General features: G+C 46.0%; 2 protein-coding genes across 3 annotated transcripts in view; both read right to left on the reverse strand.

Annotated features, from left to right (window-relative positions):
- The window catches only part of TNR (tenascin R), a 419,528-nt gene that overhangs the window by 285,412 nt on the left and 113,841 nt on the right, over positions 1 to 20,275 (reverse strand). The gene's annotated exons all lie outside the window — the stretch shown is intronic.
- On the reverse strand, positions 7,306 to 17,611 carry LOC116625073 (barrier-to-autointegration factor-like). The gene has a single exon (XM_032393364.1). The coding sequence runs from the start codon at positions 7,966 to 7,968 to the stop codon at positions 7,699 to 7,701; it is 270 nt and encodes an 89-aa protein (XP_032249255.1). The 5' UTR covers positions 7,969 to 17,611; the 3' UTR covers positions 7,306 to 7,698.

Genomic DNA, 20,275 nt, shown 5'->3' on the forward strand with positions numbered 1-20,275 from the left:
CAAATGAAACACCCAGAGAGAAGAGCTTGACAAGGTGTAATTAATGGGTTGGCTTGGATTTCGTCTTTTTTCTTTCTCCAGTGTACCAAATGGAAGAAGTGTAGGCAAAGAATGGAATGACAAGATGGCGGGCAGCACAGAGAGGGAAGATAATAGCTCATCCTCAGACTGGGCGGTCAGACATCATAAAGAATTGTCTATAAATAAATAGTAAATCCAACAAAACCATAGACTTTAGAGTCAGAGAGACCTTACTCCAAATCCCAGATCTTCCATTTGGATTAGCTGTCTGGCCCCAAGAAAGTTGTTAATCTCTCTGAATTTCAATTTTCTTATCTGCAAAATGACCATGATAAAATCTGTCTCACTGTTGAGAGATTGATATGACTCAAGGAGGTCAAGTGTCTAGCACTGTGCCTTGGTCAACATTGGCCCTTAAAAAGTGCCAGTTCATTCATTTTTGTTCTTAGTCATTCAACAAATATATAATGAGGATCTGCTATGTCCTAGACATTGTGTGAGGCCTGGCATACATCAAGGGTGAACGAAAAAGACAGAGTCCTTGTCACCAGGAGCAAGGCATTTGTGGCCAGGGAAACAGATAAGCAAATGGACAATTACAATTCAGTCTGTTAAATGCAAGGATGAAGGAAGCACAAGATTGTGCCATGGCAGACCAGAGAAGACATCTTAAAATTTCCTTTCCCATCCCCTTAGTCACTGCATTATTTTTTTCTCCTTCCTTCTTTTAAGATTATCTGGCCAATTGATTTTTTTTTCCTTATGCTGATAAATCTTTAGTGCTCTAAGGAATTGCTAGTCACTTCGTCTGCCCAACCAGCAAGCATGAGAGCTTTCTCATCTTTCAGAGTTTCTTTCCTCCTGCGTGGTTGTCCTCACATTTCTTCAAAAGCAGGCTTAACCCCTGATTGTTCTCTATTCTTTGCACCAGCTATCTATCAGGGGAGTTGGCAGGGGAGATTTGGTGTTGGGAAGGGTTAGGCGAAGTCCTGGATGGAAGAACCCCTGATAAGGAGCTGAGGGAAAGAAGAGCACGTTTTGCGCTCTTCGCTTCATCCACCTGTTCCTTCTTAAACAGACAATCATTTATTTGATGTAGGCTGAAATTTATTTCATGACTTACGGGACTGGAGATTTGGGGGCAATAAAAATTTGTCAGACTATTCAAACCTGTCATCTTCTGAGTGCCTTCTTCAGGCGCCAAGGTCTCCTTAACTACCTAGATAAGTCTTCCAGATGACTGCTGGGTCCGCTGTCAAGGGGATCAGTCTGTTTTCTACTGGGCTGGTCTATGGGACCAGCGGGGCCCGCAAGGATGGATGCTGGGCTTAAAAGAAGCCAGAATCTGGCAGAGAGTGATGTACCTGCTGTTAAAAATATGACCTACTGTGTTGGCAAGTGCTTCTCCGAGCTTTAAGGGCTATGGTCATTGCAAGGAAGTGAGATGGTGAGATGTAGTTGAAAGAGTCCTGGACTTGAATTTAGGAACCCAAAATTATAATCCTGTCACAAATTAGTTTACATAACTCTGGGCAAATGCATTAACCAATCTGTGCCTCAGTTTCCTCACCTGTAAACTGAGAAGGGACTTTTAGTTTCCCTAGGAATGGCTACAAGCTGACAGAATTCCTGAACTTGACTTACAGATGTAGTGCAGACCCTTGTTCACAGGGGTACTGTTGATGCTCTGCCCAGGCTCCATCCCTCCTTCAGCTTCCGTGAGCCTCTACTTCTCCATGCTTGGTTCCTTTCTGAGGACAGCCCATGGACCACAGGGGCTGCCTGGGAGTTTATCTTCCACCACCTCATCTCACCCGGGCCCTTAACCAATGCCTGATGCATGCAGGAGCATGAAAACAACATTGTTTCAAGTCTGAACAAACTCTTGAGATGCCTACACTCTAGAGCTCCCCTGAAGAATCAGGCTGAGACTGGTACCTTGCCTGAAATATCACCTTGCTTGGCTTCTTCCCCATCCCTGGCCTGCTTCCCTCTCTCATACTAGGTTCTCCTGGGCCACTTTCACATGAATCCTTGTCCTTGGGTCTGCCTCTGGGTTTCCCAATCTACGACACCTTTCAAATCTGAAAAGTTAGTATAGAATTCATTCTATTAATAAAATATCTGCCGATCACTTTTCTTCCTGTTCCTTCCTTCCTATATCTCTAGTATTTCTGGCCTCCACATAAACTTTCCTAAGACCAGTGGTGGAGAATTGTTGAGACTGAGTTGCCTTGGGATTGTAGGTGAAATTTTAGACTTGCAAGTGGCTTGAAAGAGACATTTCAGGCAAGATGGAGGCTATCTCCTTTAATTCCTAAAAGCCTGGAATGACTAGGCTTTTGCTAAACATTCATGCAACCCAATGGTCAACATTCAAACTTGTGACTACAACATACATGAAAATCTAATGGGATGGGTTCTTCTTGTAAAGAGGTAGGTTGGAAACATTCTTCCCAATTCTGAGCAACTATAGAACTTACTGGTCCTCTAAGGCACTTCAGCTTTTCTAACCTATATTGTACTTATGGATACATCTTATCTTCCAGACTGGACTGGAAGAATTCTTATTTAATGAGTTACCAAGCACCTAGCCCCCAAAGCACAATATTTTATAACAGTCAGAACTCAATAAACATAGAGAGAATTAAAATAGATATGAAGAGCAGAATAATGGAGTAGAAGGGTCATCAGTAGTAGAGGTAAGCACACTTAGGGTCAAATCGAGCTCTGGGCAGACTGGTGTAAGTTATATTAGTCCTCCCTCCCTCCCTGCCCCATTTTCCTCAACTATAAAATGGAAATGATACTAAGTACTTCATGAGGTTCTCCTAAGGCGTGGAAGCTATTATCCTTAGAGGATTTATGAAAGTTTCAAACTCACTGCAGCCAACAAACTAATACTAGCTCCTGCTGAGCCCAGTCAGTTCTATAGTGAGAGGAAGGACAGCAGAGGCTCTCAGGCCTGAGGGCTCTATGCCTTACTAGGAGACGCCAAGGAGCTTTGCTGTCTGCCCAAGCTTTCCTTCTAATACAGCTCACCCCGGAAGCACCACGGGGTTTAGAAGCCTTTGATGTTTCTATTTTCAAGAAATCTTCTGATGTCTTATTATTCTCTAACAAGTGGATCTAATCTGGAAACTTTCTGATAGTATACATTGCTATGGAAATGTAATATATAATAAAGGGGGCACTAGAAATCAATGGGGAGAAGATAGATTGTTTACAAGATGGCATTAATTTCGTGGACTTACTTTACTTAACCATTCACTGCAGTTATCTTTCTGGAGAAAAGCAACTCGATTTCTTTAAATGAGCATCACACAAAGTAGAACATGCAAATTAAAGGGCTAAATGCAATGCCTAGTAAAAGGTTGATGGAAGAAAATGTAAGAGAACGTGCCCTCTTTAAAGAGAGCACATTCTGCATGGAGCACTGGGTGTCATACGCAAACAATGAATCATGGAACACTACATCAAAAACTAATGATGTATGGTGATTAACATAACATAATAATAAAAAAAATACAATAAAAAAATCTTTTAAAAAATGTAAGAGAATCGCTTTGTGATCTTGGGGTAGAGGAAGAACTTCCTAAACAAAATTTCAAAAACATAAGGCATAAGGAAAAAAAAAGTGGAATTTGATCGAAAAAAAAAGGATTTATGAATAATGCAGATAAAATTGACAGATGATATTGGGAGGAAATATTGTAATGTCTGAAAATTACAAAGGACTGATATATAAAATGTATAAGGGGCTCCTGTAAATCAACAACAAAAAGGCAGAAAATCTAACGGAAAAATGGGCAGAAGGTAAGAATAGGAAATAAAAAGACTGAACTCCAGAGTGTAATAAGGAAAAGAGGAGCTGTTCAAGCACGTTAGTAATCAGAACTGTGCAAAGTTAAATAATGAGACACCACTTTAAACTGGGGGAGTGACAAAAATCCTAGTTAGATGACACCAGGTGTTGGCATGGATGAGGGCTATAGAAACCCTCAAGCCCCTCAAGTGGGAGTGTATAGCCATTCTAGAGAACAGTCTGGTAGTCCTCAAATGGAGCCAATCTACATAGATTCCAAAGAACTGGAGGTCCACAAAGAGGCATGCTCTAGACCCCTCCCCACAGCCCTGTTTGCTGGGCAGTGTGGTGGGGATTCTCTGAGTTTCAATCCTGGGGAATGGATAAGCCACACATAGTCCATGCACATCATGGAGCACTTTGCAGCAGGAGGAAGCTATAGACTAAATGTGCGTATAGTAACCCAGATGGAGCCTTCAAGCATAGTGTGAAGTAGAGGAAGTAAAAACTTGAGTTAAATTTATTACTCAATTCTACTTACATAAATATTGGATTGATAACAAGCATAGTTTTCAGGAACATACACATACATCAAATACATTAGAATCATTGCCTATGGAGGTAAGAGAATGGAAGAGGGGAATGAGGAATAAATCAATAAAAAGAAGGAAAAAAGTAAACACTAGGAATGGGGTCCTTGTTTCCTGTCTGTTTACAACAGCTGCTGAGGTTGAGGTGATCTGGGGGATAGACCTTTCAACAGTCTTTGGCTGCAGAGACTTGAGGGTTTTAGAAATAGGAGCTGGACTTAGTAGTGGGGTCATCTAAGGTGCCATCCTCAGGAGTACCTTGCAGATGTCCCCACACTCTTGGGACTTGGCTTTTACTTGGCAGGCATAGAGACAACTTCTGTCTTTGGCCAGGTGACACTGGGCTGACTTGTGTTAACTGAGATGCATGTGAGACAGAGGTTAATGTCAAGGCCAGCTGATTAAGTTACAATGAGGAGCCATTTTCATACAAGCAGAGGGCTAAATGCTCCATGATTAGTGCATTGTTTCCCTGTAGTCAAACTACATGAGAAGCCAAACATCATCAGAAGTTTTCCTTGATGGGGACAGAGATAAAGCCAAAGGAATTTAAATGATCTTATAAAAAGTCACTCAGTGGACAGAACTTAAGAGATTGTTATGTGACAGGAATAGTCTTGCTAATGAGAATATAATGCTGGGATCATATCCATATTGAAATCTGGATACATATAGAACACCTAATCTGATGGACTCAAGTAAAAAAAAGATAGGCTGAAGATTGGAACCTAAACAGTTTTGATCATAAGCAGAAGCTTGATTCCAGACAAATAACATACCAACCACCTTAGGAAAAACATCACTGAGAACAAAACCACCCTGGTTTCTGCAGATGGGGATAAATATAAAGAAGACTTCTTATACCTGGCAGTGCTGAGTTTTACCTGAGCCCTGTGATCCTGGAAAACAGGGAAGTTAAGAAACCTTTTCTGTTTCAGGAAAGTCCCATCCTTCTCCAGATGACTGAGGTAAGACTCATAGATGCCCCCTTGTTTACCTATGTCAGGACTGGACGCAGATCCTCTACATTCCTCATAAATGAGTAGCTGAACCACTTCTCCCCACCAATCAATTGGAACAAGATGCTTGTTACCAAACTTTGGTTAAGCTTCTCTCCCTCCCCCATATCCCTGAACTTTGGTCAGCATTCAACTCCGTAAAGCCCCTCCTGAGAATGAGCTGGCCTCAGGGTTATCCCCCCCTCTACCATCCTATCCTGCCACCCTTCCAACCCATGTCCCCAGCCCTGGTTCTCTGCAGCCTGGTCTGCTCCTCCCTGTATAAGAACACCCCTTTGCCTCCGTGGGATGCTTGCAGATCTATGTTACAGAGGTCTCCCTATTGCAAGAGCTCCTTTCTCCACCCTTGAAATAATCCTTTCTAGTAGTGTCTCCTCACCAAGTTGGGATTTTTAAAATTTGGCACACCTCAGAGATCTTCGCTCCAGCTTCGCTGAGGGTCCTGGAGGAGATGCTCCCATCTGGACTCCTAAGAATGTCAGGAAAGAAGAGAGGGAGAAAGGACAGGATCCTTGGGTGCTAACTATATATGCTGGGTGCCTCAGTGGTGTTTTCCCTTCCTGTGGGAATTATTACATCACTTCATCACCGAGGCTGCTCCATGTTCTCTGTTGGCCTGGAAACCCAGATGCTCTCACCCAGCTTCTACCTTAAAGGTCATCCTTTGATGTTTCTGTTGAAATCCCCTCCTCCTTGCCCTTTGCTTGGTTCTTCACTGATGCATTTATTTATTTAAACTTAAAAACTTGCAGAGTGACTTAACCTGGCCCACCATTTTGGAAGAAAGCAGCACTGCTTTTGATCCCCCGAGGCTTGTGGTCATCTGGGGATCGTTCTTGATTCTGTCATGTCAGTGTGAAGTGATGTTCACCCAAGCCCCTTGTCTCAGGTGTATTTTTGACTCTTCAAGCACCTATCCTAGTCACCATTTCCTTCCCTCTGCTCTTGACCTCCTTCCCTTTCTCCTCGTGCTGACCCATTAACAAATGAATTAATTGGTTCACTACAGAAGCATATTGAGAACACTGCCTGTATTTGGGGGGTTGTTCTAGGCACTGGAAACACGTAGATACACAGTTCCTGCCACTGAATAGCTCTCAGACAGCAGTGGAGACAGACATACAAAGTAATATAGCACAACACGATTAATCCTATAATAGATATATGAGGAAATAATAGTGCTGTAGATTGAGTTTAAATCAATGTGTGCGGGGGGGGGACGACGACGAAGAGCAGACAAGCAGCAATTGAAAATGTTTCATGTTTTATATCTAATACCCAACCATCCTCAGGGCCCTGAGATAATTCCTTCCTTAGAGGTCACAGACTAGATAATATAGTTCTTCATCTGTTAGGCACCAGCTACAGAGTCCTTCCTAGGAAGGAGCTTGATAAACCCACTCAATCTCAATTTTGGAGAAGCAGCCTCCAGGTTGGGTTTTGGGGGTAGGGGAGGCAGGGGGAGCTCTAGCCTGGATTTCCTTACCATCCACCCTTGTCTTTCCTCAGTCTCCAAGAGATACTGGTCAGCGGGGCTCACCTTTGGGCCCTACTCCCCTCACCCCATCCTTTGGTTTCTTCTACACTGCCTTGGACTAAAGGATGCTCCAGCATCCTTAGGTGGTCCTAAGGCTCTAAATGACCCTGTAGTTTTGCTCAGGAGATCTAAGTCTCTTTCTTTCTTTCTTCCTTTCTTTCTTTTTCTTTCTTTCTTTCTTTTCTTTCTTTCTTTTTCTTTCTTTCTTTCTTTCTTCCTTTCTTTCCTTTTCTTTCTTTCTTTCTTTTCTTTCTTTCTTTTTCTTTTTCTTTCTTTCTTTCTTTCTTTCTTTCTTTTTTCTTTCTCTCTTTCTCTCTTTCTTTCTTTCTCTCTTTCTTTCTTTTTTCTTTTTTGAAGGCACTGACTTATTGATTTAAAAAACTTTACAAGGACAGTGACTATTCCACCAAAAAAGGAGCCAAATAGCATAAAACAGACCAGTGGGGGCGGGGGGTGAAGGAAGGGCCAGGAATCCCCTCAGAAAAGCTGATAATTGTTGACACGAAACTGGCAGGGGAAGAAGGGAGATGCATGCAAGAGCGAGAATTTCAAAAAAGTTGAAATGGTGAGGGGAGGGAACTCCCAAAAGACCTTGAAGTACATCAGAAGTGAGTACAACAACAGCAATCTCTTCCTTTGTAGAGGACAGGGGAGGAGTCCCCACCCGGCTGCAAACTCTGGAGACTCAATGCTGGGGCTAGGGACTGGGGGCTCCCCAAGAGAGCCTCACAAGAAGGCGTCGCACCACTCTCGAAGGCACCGGAAGCAGTCCCAGGACTGCTTGGCATTGGCACCACATGTGTCCTTCAGCCATTCCCGGAAGAGATCTTCATCTTTCTTTAGCACCAGAAACTGGCCAAGGACCACATAGGCTTTGTCAAAGCCCCTTTCCTCCAGCTTCTTGCCCAAGACTTCACCAATCCCAGCCAGGCTCCCCACTGGCTTTTCCCCCACGGGCTCTGCCACGAAGTCTCGGTGCTTTGGGGAGGTTGTCATCTTGATCAGCTTAATTGGCAGCTCCAGCTCCTGTAACCGCTCCTTTCACCACCTGGCTGCTCCCACCGATACCTCGATCTAAGTCTCTTTCTTACAGGGCTCCCTGTCTTTGCATATCTGCTGACGTTTTAGGAACTCCACTCCATTGCAGAGGAAATTCGGGTTGTGGGAAATGGCCTTCTCTTTCAAAAATGCCCTGCAGGGACAAGGCACCAGTCAATGGGTCAGGCCTCTGCTCTTTTATTCAAAGGCTGGACCCACAGACAGTGCCAAACACTAGGATTCTCCATCCCCCTGAGCACTCCACTGCTGGCATTGATAGATTTTTTTTTTCAATTAGGAAAAAAAAAAAAAAGCCCACCTTTCTTAACATATAAAATAATGCAGCTGTTTTACAAATGAATTAAGGACCTTCTAACCTTGACAAATGTACCCTTAATCTTTCTGTGATGTCTTTAAAATCCCAAACCACTTATGAGATGAGACAAAGGCTGAGAAAGGGAGAAGAATAGATACTGTGGAGAAAATAAACTCTTCTTAGTTCCCTAAAGATATATTGTTTTTCTTTATATTATTTTTTTCCATTAATGAGCTTCATTCCAATCATTTGCTCAACAAATATACAAATGTTTCTTATGTGCCTGGCACTGTGCTGTGTGCTGGGGTATCAACATGACCCCTCCCTCAAGGCATGTATGGTCGAGAGTGACTGAGGATTTATGGGTCCAACACAGTGACTGGCACTTGGGAAGGCTTTAAAAATATTTGATAAGGGAATGGATTAATCAGTAATTTGTGACTGGAGGTATTCAGTTCAGATACCTAGAGCTGTATGTATGTTTATGGGAGTTGGAAACCAGTGAAAGGGTTGCCAGGAGAGACTTTGCAAGGATCTCCCCCGGGCACTGTTTAAGTAGAACTATCTTTCTAGAATGATGCTCCAATACAGAGGCATGATCCCTCCAAATTCCTGCAATCCTGTCCAGACTTCTGAGTCTCTGTAGCTAGGTTCTATTTTGCCTAGGGTTTAAGTCTTTCGTGTAGCATTTCCTGGGTCCAGTGGTAAAAGCTCAGTGCCAAATTTGGGGGGAATTTTGTGAGCCAGTTGACATCACATTGGTAGCTTGAAATTGACCATGATGGGAGCATTGACAACCATGGAAACTGGCAGATCCTACAAGTCAGTACACATATCCCCTCCCCGCCAATCCTGTCCCAGAGCCAGTGTGCCAGCATACACTGCCTGTCCTCTGCACACCTCAGTCAAGCATCTGATCTCATTGTCACCACGAGATCCATTCTGCGTGGCCTCCTGCTCTTCTGTCCTCTGAGGCTGGAGGTCCTATTTCTCAGCCCAGTTGCTTGCCTTGCTGACATGAGTGTTCTGTTACACAATCCCATTACCAGCTCCTGGCCAAGTGGCACTCTGACCTCCACTTAGGACTCTGAGTCAGGCCAGTGCTCTCTCCCTTCCTGGAGAAAACATGTCATCAAAGTCAAGAGAGACTGGATCAGCATCAGGCATCCTGCATATTCAGTCTATATCTAGTGTTTATTAAATGCCTCCTACAAAGATGAACATGTGCCCAACTGGAATCCCCACCACCTCCCTTGGAGAGATTTTTATGGTATTATGAGAAAGCATGTGCTCTGGGGAAACATGAACCCAGTCAAACCGCAGCCCTGTCAATTACTAGCTGTGTGGTCTTGGGCAAGTTACTTAACCTTTCCAAACCTCACCTTGCATGACTACTGTTACTTTTAGAGATGATGTACACAGCAAGCACTCAGCGAGTGTTAATTAGTACATCTCGCATATATGTTCATTTCATAATTTGTCTCACTAAAGAATTGAGTATACTGTACCCAAATCCCTTTGTTGTCAGTTGCAATATGGTGGGGAGAGGTGGGGATGGTGAGGAAAAGAATGTCATGCCCCAGTGTGGTAGGGGCGAGCCCGGGGGAGGGGGGAAGCGAAGCTGAGCCGATATTGAAATTGGGCTGAGTGAGCCAGACACACCGGCCAGAGGAAGCAGGTGTTGGCTCCCCTCCTCTCCCGGCCATGTTCTCCCTCTCACCATCTTGGCAGGGGTTTTGATTTCCTGCTACCTCTTGGGAATCTTTTTTTTCTTTATGATATTCTTTCTTGATTGTTTCTTCCAACTTTTCCAGGAATTCGTCATCATCATCATCATCATCAGCTCCAGTTGGTTTAAAAAGGTGGAGCACTTATAGACATTCTCCCCATGTTTTTCTTCCCCCCAGAGCCTGAACCCTGACTCTTCCTAGCATACACTATCGTCATTGCTTCCGACAGGGACCTGGGGCAGCTGCCTTGGTAACCATGTGTCCTCCAGGCCTCCCTCTGCCAGGTCCCTGTCTAAATACCCCTCCCCAGTATTTTCTGCCTCTTAGAAGGGAGACCTTGTCAGGGGGGCTCCTCGGGATAAATCCCGCCTCACCCTGCCCCCACCTGGACCGTGCGTGCACACACAGACACTCAGCACTCAGGCTTTCTTGCACGGTTGCAAGGTTATGTGGTGTATGCAACACAATGGGGCCACGGGCAAAAATATTGAGGGAAAAAGGACCACAGGCTCCCTTCCTCTAGCCGGCAGCCTGGAGTGTAGCTGCAGTGGGACCATCTGGACTCATCAGGGGACCCCACCACATAACCAGGGGCTGGTGAGAAACCAGTCAAAGCAGCCTCCCTCCTGAGGCTGCAGGAGAGGAAGGGAGGCAGGAGGGAAATGGCTTGCTTACATCAGTGGAGAAAAAGAAAGGACAGCAGAGGTCAATGAGGGCTAAGTGTTGCTAATAGAATTATAAACCTTTCATCTTTGGATGAGGCTGGTGTGACCCAGAGCCTAAATAGACTGCCATTGACTTCTATTTTTAGCTGGGCTATGTCCTGGTATAAACTCAGGCATGCGTGAGCCCCAGGCCAGGACAACCCTGTTTTACCGAGTCACATTGGTCGGTCTCCTGACATCTCTGAACTTCAGCATCCTCCTAGGCGAGGAGTTGACCATGAAGCTGATGTATAAAGAGGAGCATGAAGATAAAGCCAGCCTTGCCAATAATGACATGTTTCACGGTACTAAATAGAGATAAACAAATCTGAAACCTTCAACACTCTTATTTACACTCTGTATCACGAACATAGCATGCACCCTTCAATTAGACTTCTAAAACACCCCACATTCGTGTAGATTTAGATTTTATTCTACATAATTGTTAGGAATCTCACTGGAGTCTTTGCTAAAAGGATATTTAATGACTTCTCATGCTCACTGCTAGGAGTTTCACAAGTAATGTTGTAATATGAGTTTATATTAAATTTGCTCACCTAATGTACATAGTATAGGTCGTAGATTAAGGTTATTTTAAAAAATGACTTGAAGACTGGCATGTGGATATGCTCTGCTCCACTACGGGCTCCTGACTTCCTATATGGAGTAGAGAGCCTGCCAGGAGGCATGCCACAGACCAGCTGGCTTCCAGGCCCATTACCTCTCCTCACGCACCTTGAATGGTATTTCTGGATTCTAAGGGTTCTGCTCAACAGTGTCCTCCCATAAGGGCAGTCTTATTGGGTCACTTTGCCCTTCACTCTCACCATGCCCTTGTGTTCACTGCCAAAGCATTCCTCCTCCGGGCCCTGCCTCTGTGTCCCCGACCAGCCTGGCGTGGCCGCATTGCCTGAGATGTACTGTAGCACTTAGGGATACCAGATGTCTCCTTGAGAAAGTAGCACTGTCCCTTATCCCTCCCCAGGGACCCATGCCTCTCAGATGTTTTCAGGTTATGCCAAGTGTGCGGTGAGGTCCAGGCATGTGAAAGGGGTCATCAGTCTGAATCAGAACCTTGAAGGTTTGGGGTCCTGGGGTAGCTGGCTTCTCCCCACTATTGGATGGGAACAGAAGAAACACAGTGCCTTCTCTCAGAAATCAAATAGATGGTGTTCAGAGCTGAGGGCACCAAGAGGCTCAGCAAAGAGTCAAGGAGGGCTACAGTCCATGGTGGCTCTAGCTGGGCCCCAGCTGCCATGCCTCCATTCTTTCTGGGCATTTGGCATGTAAGGACATTCCATGAAGCAAGTTTCATTTATTTGGTATGAGGAGCATGGGAAATAAGACAGCAATGAGAACTGGGGAAGCTGGGATCTAGTCCTGGCTTTGCCACCAAGTCCCTGTAGGAATGCAGGAAAGGCACTTTGTCTCTGTTTTCTACACTGTGAAATGAGAGGTTGAAAAATACGACTTCACAGATGCCTTCCAGCTTCAACCATCTGTAATTCTGGCGTTCTTTTCAGTGTCAGCCATTAACAAAAATGTGAAGTAGGCAATGTCTACTCTTCCCACTACCCCCAAAAGAATTCATTCTCTTCCTTCTTCCCTCTCTCCCTCTTCCTTCCTTCCTTCCTTCCTTCCTTCTTTTCTCCTTTCACCTCTTCTTTCCATCAAATAGTAACCTGAGCCCCTTCTGTGGTCAGATTCTGAAGAGGGAGAGGTCCATCTGGGGCCCCTGACCAGGATCATCACGCTCACATGTGGAGCATTTTCTGATATAGGAACACCTTTGCTGATCATCAAACAAAACCCAACCTTTCTTCAGAACCTTCCTGGTGTCCTCTCCCCAAGAAGATTTATCCCATTGTATGTGGAGCACTAACACTGAAGACCTGACCTGAGTTGAGTGTGTGTGTACCTGGGTTATTGTGTTAATGTGTCGTGCTCCCAGACAATGCTGCTGTCTGCACCAGGAGGTGAGGCTGCCATGTGTGCTGGCTCCCATCAGGGACCATGTGTTCATTCTGCCCTCCTTTCTGTCATGGACCACAGCTGCTCCTTGAGTCAGAATGGCCTAGAGCCTTCTACTCCTAGTGTGGTCTTGGGACCAGTAGCATTAGCATCACCAGGGAGCTTGTTAGAAATGAAGGATCTCAGAGCCACCCAGACCTACTGAATCAGAATCTGAGATCCCCAGGGGATTTGCATGCATATTAAAGTCCGAGAAGAACTGGCTAGGGGCCTCGAATGTTCTTTCACTATCAAAGGGTATTCCCTACCCTAAAAATAATAGTAACAGTTAACTACCCAACATCTTTTATTTCACAGAGCTTTTTCACAAATAGGATCTTTTTTCTATCTTTATTTTTGCGAAGTAAAGTTTTTGTGTATTTTACTCATTTTTGATTAGGAAGGTGAAGTGCTTAGCAAAGATGACACCACCATAAATAAAAGATCTGGAGACCCTGGGCTCCAGACCTCCACATCCCCACCTCCTGCACTCTGCCTACTAGGATACAGGTCCCTACACCTCCGCTCTGACCCCAAATCGCTCTGTTCCTTAACTGGGAGGATAGTTCAAGTTCAACCGATGTTCTTTATGATTACTGAGGCAGGCTCCCCGTGGTCACCCAATTTGTATGTTTGCATTCCTTGTCTTAGGCTGCCAGTAAGCTTTATGGAAATAGATCTCAGACCCTGTTTGTGGGTGTTTATTGCCCACTAATCAGAAGTGAGTTGCAATTAGACTGGAGTTAGAAAGTAATGGTGTAGTAGTTACCATGTAATTAAGGAGTAATGGCAGGTGATTACATGTCTGGCCTTGAGATTGAAAGTGGTATCATTGGAGCCCACCTCCTCTTCAGAGAAAAGGCAAATACAAATGCAGTGTCACTGCAGACACCACAAATCAACCAGGCAGGGCGGGTTATTTTCCCCTCTCCCCCTTGTTTTTACTACGGTTCTGGGACTCAACTGGATGCCAGCCGGATGCGTATTGGCAGCCGCTTAGCTGCTTTTGTTCCATGCCATTAAACTGCAGCTCTGTTTCATGAGGGGAGTCTCCATCCCAGCTGGCTAAGAGGAAATCATTTGTTTGCTTTTGCCCACCCTACCGGTAGATGCCCTTCCCAAGCCTGCGAGCGCTGCCTCAGGAGAACACTCTCACAAAGCCCTAGGGTCATTGCTTATAGTGGGAAGTGAGAACCTCCAACCTGGCTGGCCTGAATACACCTGCTTTTTAGTCTACTGAGGAGCCCAAAGCTGCTTTTCACCCCCAGGAACATATTGCCTGGGCAAGCCGCTGACCTGGGTGCAAAGACTATTTGAAGCTCCATTTTGGACGATGCCATTCATCAAATGCTGCCCTCGCCTTCTGCCCAGGAGTGCCCAGCATCTAGGGTGTGATTCATCTTAGAGAGCTGAGGATTCCATCAGGCACTGGCGTGCCTCTTTGGTTTTCCATCTGGCTGTTCATTAGTGTGCAGCTGTGCCTCGCTGGCCTCCTGGCCCAGCTGGGTTAGGCTGTAAGGGCAGCTTCTGCAACTAGAGAAGAAGTGGCCTCCCTGAAAAGAAGACCCTGCTGCACTGGGATGGTGGGAGGGTCTCTTAATGACCAAGGACCCATTCCCTTCAATCCCCTCCTCCACAGCAGTCTACTCCACGTCCCTCCTGGGCCATCTTAGGCTGTCTGGCTTCCTAAAAGAAGACAGACACCATACTCAACCATGAGAGCCTCCCTGCTGGCAAGCCACTGCTCTTGAGACAAGTGTCCATTGCTGCCCAAAGGGCCAAAGGGAGCATTTAGTATTTATAGAGCCTTTACCAGCTTGCAGCACACAAAACTTCGTGCAGAGTCCCAGCCCAGGATTGGCTCCCTCTAGGACTTTCCCCAGAGCAGCAGGTACGTCATCATGCCATTTCACTGCGGGACCACTTTAGTTCTGGGAGACCAATTACATGGAAAATTGAGCTGACGTATTGACAGAAGAAAGCTAAGTAGGCTCACCAATCTATGGAGGGCTCGCCCGGTTGGGGAGAAAGCAAGTGTCCGCTACAGCTAGCTTTGGACCAAAGAAGGGAGTGACCCAATACTAGCCATGAAAGCATAGTCAGAACTTGAAGAGTCTTAGAAAATTATCCAATCCTAACCCACCATCTTACAGATGAGGAAGTAAGGCCCCAAGCATGTTGTGGGACTTGCTTTCAAGACCCAACACTGGCGAGGGCTGAACCAGGAGAGTAGCCAGGTTTGTGGTCCTCAGGGAACCGATGGGAATCAAATGCTTGTCCTTGCTCTGCCCTTTGAGAAAAAAATATAATAAACAGAGCCAGTCACCACTGAAACAGTGCAAACACACAGGTTGTGTGTTGGGATGGAAACCACAGTGGCTTCGGATTGAGAAGACTTTCATTCCAATTCATTTCTTCCCTAAGTAGCCCAGTGTCTTATGTAAATCATTAGGCTGAAATTTACCCATCTATAAAATGGGACTAATAAAAGCTACCTCACCAATGAAATGAAACCAGGGGATTAAATGGAAAGTAAAGTGCTATGTAATTGTCACAATGGGTAATTTCACATTAACTGAGTCATTTTTGCCAATAACTCTTTCTTTGGCTGTACCGGCAGCAAAGTCCAAAAAGTGATTTCAGGGGCCCAGAGGGAATTTCTGGCATAGAACCTTCTCCCCCTGGCTTTAAGAGTGTAATAATAATGTATGCAAAGAGCCTAGGAAGCTCAGAGCAATGAGTGTGGATTTCCAGGTAGGAGGACGGCTCTCAAGCTTTATCACCAACCTGTTATAGAGCCTCTACTGGGTGTGGACTGGGCTACCTAAAGTCTGGTAAAACTGAGACAGGCAGAGAGAATTGGACAGAGGCTATGTAACAACCAGGCTTGACCCAGCAACCTCACCCTGCCCCACCCCGCTCCTGCAACCCTGCTTTCATCAGAGCTGCCAGGATGAGCCAAAGAAACGAGTCTGAGTTCTGGAGCTTTTCTCATCCCCTAGCCCACCCATCCAGCAGAACTGCTAAAAATCAGAACCACAGCCCAAAGACTGGCAGCAGGAGGGAGAGAGGAGAGAAGCAGAGCAGCTGAATAAGCCACAAATGCACAGTCGGGCGGAGCAGTGATGAGTAGGTGGTTCAAAGACTAAGGTCCCCAGATGTGCTCATGGAATTCAGTCACACAGGTCATGCTCTGCACGAGGCTGGCCTCTGGTGTCCGGTGCTCCCGAAGCCCGGGCTCAGAGCCCCTCACCGGGGCTGGCAGGTGTGTGAAATACCCTTTCATGTAAGCTCAACCTCAAATGAGTTTGTGTGAGTAAAAAAAAAAAATACCTTCTAAACTCTAACTCGTTTAGTAAGTTGACTTGTCGTTTTCAGTCTCATACTTACCTTCCAGGTGGTTTGGCCCCTAATCCCCAAGCACGTTCCCTGTTCCACCTGCTGAGAGCAGCCTGAATGTCCCAATTGTCCTGCTGGTTCTAAATATGAAATACTATTACCACCCAGCCTTCTTCCCTCTGCTGTCACTCTGCCTTGATTCAGGCCTTTGCTGACATTGTCCTCAACTGTCAACTGTGGGAGGGCCAAGAGCTCTTCTTTTTGGCTGGCCACTCTATTATGGCACACGGCAGCAACTCAATATATATTGTGGACCAAATGATGGACATGATTTACTGTAACAGGCCCCTTGCTCCACTCTGTATCTACATCTGTCTTCACTCCAGCCTGAATCCTGCTGCCAAATTCATCTTCCTGATTAAAATCTTCTAATGCCTCCTCACTGCCCACTGAATTAAGTCCAAACCCTTAGTCTGAATCCCCATCTGACCTTTCTTGCTTCACTTTATGGAGCTGACATCCCCACCAAACTTAGCTCCATACTGCCCTCAAATTCACCCTGAGGTTCCCAGCTCTGTGCATTTAGGGATACTTTTTCTCCGCCTGCCCATTGCCCCCACTGCCAGATGCATCTCCAAATTACACTCAATTCTTCTGTGCTTTCAATTTCCTAACCTATTACATGAGTTCATCATAGCCCTACCTCGCACGCTTGTTGTAGAAATCATTGGTCCAACATTAGATACATAGCAAGTGCTTGATAAGGTCTTGTTAATATTACTACCCGCTCTTCAATGTCTTCCTCAAATTTGACCTCATTTAAAACTTTCCTGCTACCCCCCTCCCTGCTCCCCACCCTTATACCCAGATCACCTTATCCCTTCTCTAAGCATTTAGAAACTCTTAGCATGTGCTGAGTAGTGGTTGTCCTATCTTTCCAGTTGGATTATAAGCACTTTGGAGGCACAGATTTGTATTGTCCAGAGGTTAAGAGTATGGCTCTGGATTGAGTCTGTGCCCTGGTTCAAATCCCCATCCCACAGCTTCTTGGCTGAGACACTTTGGACAAGCCGTTTCGTCTCTTTAGGCTTGGATTCCTCCTCTGTCAAATAGGGATAATAATGTTGTTCCATCCAGGAGGTTGTGCAGAGCACTGAGTGAGATCATCCACGCAAAGCCCTAAAGCATAGTGCTTTGTACATAATACATGTTGGGTAAATGTTAAGTGTTATTGTCATTATACATTTCTGTATCTTACATACCTAGTGTAGAACTTGGAACGCTAGACAAATATTTGGAGGATAAACGAGTCTTAGAAACTTCGGATCAGGAAGGAGCATGTGAACAGAACAGAAGGAGCAGATCTGTCTTACCTGCTCTCGTTTTCCTACTGAACCCTGCTGCGTGGCAGGAAATTAGGCATTTGCAGGTGCGTGGCCCAGCTGGGACAGGTGGCGTACCTAGCACTCATTCATGTTGAGAAGAACTATATAAACAAGAATGTGGCTGGGGGGTAATCAGAGGCCAGATCGTCGTTACAGGAAGCTCACACAGGAAGCTAAAGGGAACAGTAGTTCCTGGGGGGGGGGGGGGCGTGGCAGGGGGAGCCACCAAGAGGCTCACAGAGAAGAGTACAAAGGAAATGGAGTTCCAGAGCCCCTGTGTTCTACAACACAGTCGCGGTGTGGTGCCTGTTCTCTAGCCCAGAGAGGGGAACAGCCTGCAGTTAAGCCCTCCCTGGCTCTTGGTTGTCCCCAGCTTTCTGTGCAAGTGTCAGATGGGCACAAATTCACGGGGTCTCATCCTCAGCTCGACCAGGGCTACTGATGCTCTGGCACCAAGAAGATAACCACCCTTTGCAGCTGAAGAGCTCTGGAGAGGAAGAGACCTCTATTTACCTCAAGAGCTCCCAGGAGCCTCCAGTAGCAGCAAACCTGGCTGCTACAATTCCCACGTCAGCCCAGGTAATCCCTTTTTTGATGTCTTTTTATTTCTTCTCAAATAACCCACAACTATGAAAAACAACAGGGTGATTATTCTGCCCATTTTGTCTGTAAATTGTCCCTCCCGAGTATCAGGAAACGGGAATACCATGGATGCAAGAATTATATCCGAACTAGAAGCTGGGACCACGAAGGGAATGTGTAAGGTTGTGTAAGTGCTCGTGAAGGGGGCTCTGGGCTGGGGTGGGGAATGTTCTCTGGCACTGGCTGGCACTGGGTCTGCCAGCAACATCTGAGGAAAACAGTTTTCTTGGCCTGCAAGCCACCCTTTCCCTGGGGACGCCCAGGGGCAGGGGATTCCCAGAGGCTTCAGCGCCACCCAGCTTTCCCAGCTGCTGCAGGAAGTGGGAGCAACACTGAGCTGACTGGAGCTTCCCCAAGGGAGTTGCAACCCTGCTCTCCCCCTAGAGAATGTCTCTGCTGCTTTTAGAGGGCTGCCCACTGCTTCCAGCCTCCCCCCTGGAGCAGCTCTCAGCCACTGCGGAGATCCTGGTTCTGTGCTCAGCACCGGCTTCTGGGACTCCTGGGGCTTCTAATCCATTTGTCCTCGCCCCAACCCTCATTCATCTCCCCATGGGAGGAAGTGATCTGAAAATGGACTAAGATGGTGATCTTTATCTTCTCTCCGTTGATCCTCTCCCGGTCCAGAAACAGACTTCAATACCTATAGCTGTGTGAAAGCTCCCCAGATCCCACCTGGGCAGACCATGGCTATGGACTAGTGGCTTCTAAAACCATTCCATCCACCAGCAGCTCCCTTTCCACTGGTCCCTCAGAGATCAGAGGGCATCCTCTTTCCTCCGCCTCTGGTTGTGCTCTGGTCTTGCAGAGCCACCTACCCAGGTTGCTCTAACCTGAAGAACTTTTTGCTCCAAAAGAATCCCTTCCTGCTCCTAACCCTCATCAAAAATCATTCCCCGTGGCAGTCCTCGGTCAGGACTTGAGGAGAAAACAACCGAGATATCAATCAAAATGAAGAACTGTGTGTGCTTTCTAATCAATTTAGTATATTTATACTCCTGGAGTGTGGGGACATGGAGGAGAAGGAGGCCACATGACAGAGACAGAGACTGGGATGATGTGGCCACAGGTCAAGGAATGAATGTCCAAAGCCACCAGAAGCTGGAAGAGGCAAGGCAAGATTCTTCTCCAGAGTCTGCAGAGGAAGCTAGGTCCTGCTAACCCTTCAATTTTGGACTCCTGGCCTTCAGAAAATAACATTCTGTTGTCTTAAGCCACAAAGCCGGTGATAATTTGTTATGACAGCCCTGGGAAACACACACTTGTTAATCCAAGGCAATAGTATTGCTGCTCTTGTGGATAACCTGAGGTGCATGAGGCAGGAGGTCAGAGCAGCGTATCAGGAAAGAAAAGCTCTGAACTGAGAGTAAAATGCCGGGTTCAAATTCCAACTGTGTTTCTTCCCAGCACCTGGCCTGGAATGAGGAATGCCTCCAGTCCCTGCTTTCCCAGCTGTAAACTTGTTCTGTCTGCTTCACAGGGTTGGTGTGAAACTCAGAACAGAATAGTGGATGGGAAAGGGCTTTGGCTCTATACATTTGCATTGACCTGGAAGGAGTTAATAGATTCAGATGGAGCTGAGTTCAAGTTCAAGTTCAGGTTCTACTACTGCACTGGTCACTAGTTTCATGACTTAGTGCCACAGTGTTCTGATCTGTAAAAAGAGCACGATAATACCATGTAAGAACATTGAGAGGATTAAATAAAATTATAACTATGAATAATCTGAACCTGGCCTAGAACTTGATAGGCCTCCAGTAGATAGTGGTTGAAATTGTAATTACCATCATCACTGCCCACCTATAAGTAAGAACGGTCCTATATCCAGGTTAACCTGAGGCTCTCCTAACATTTTTACATGTCCAGACATGTTCTTTGGAAAAACTCAGCTTTTCTTGTTGGGGAGCCTGAGGGGACTAAGAAGCCCCTGTCTCTGACCATCTAGGCCACTGTGGGGAATGGGATGTCTGTAAGAGCCCAAGGAGCCAGCTGTCTGTCACTCTAGAGATCACCCTTCAGACAGGTGATGGTCTGAAGGAACCAGGACCACCGGGAGAGTCAGTGGCTCTCAAACACTGTCCGAGAATATCATGGAAGACACAACACATTAAAAAGGCTATTTCCTAGAAGCCACGGAAGAGA

Source organism: Phoca vitulina, unplaced genomic scaffold (assembly GCF_004348235.1).
Source record: "Phoca vitulina isolate PV1807 unplaced genomic scaffold, GSC_HSeal_1.0 scaffold73, whole genome shotgun sequence".
NCBI lineage: Eukaryota > Metazoa > Chordata > Mammalia > Carnivora > Phocidae > Phoca > Phoca vitulina.

Coding starts and splice junctions, on each gene's coding strand:
- LOC116625073 (XM_032393364.1), bottom strand. CDS start 7,968: ATGACAACCTCCCCAAAGCACCGAGACTTCGTGGCAGAGCCCGTGGGG.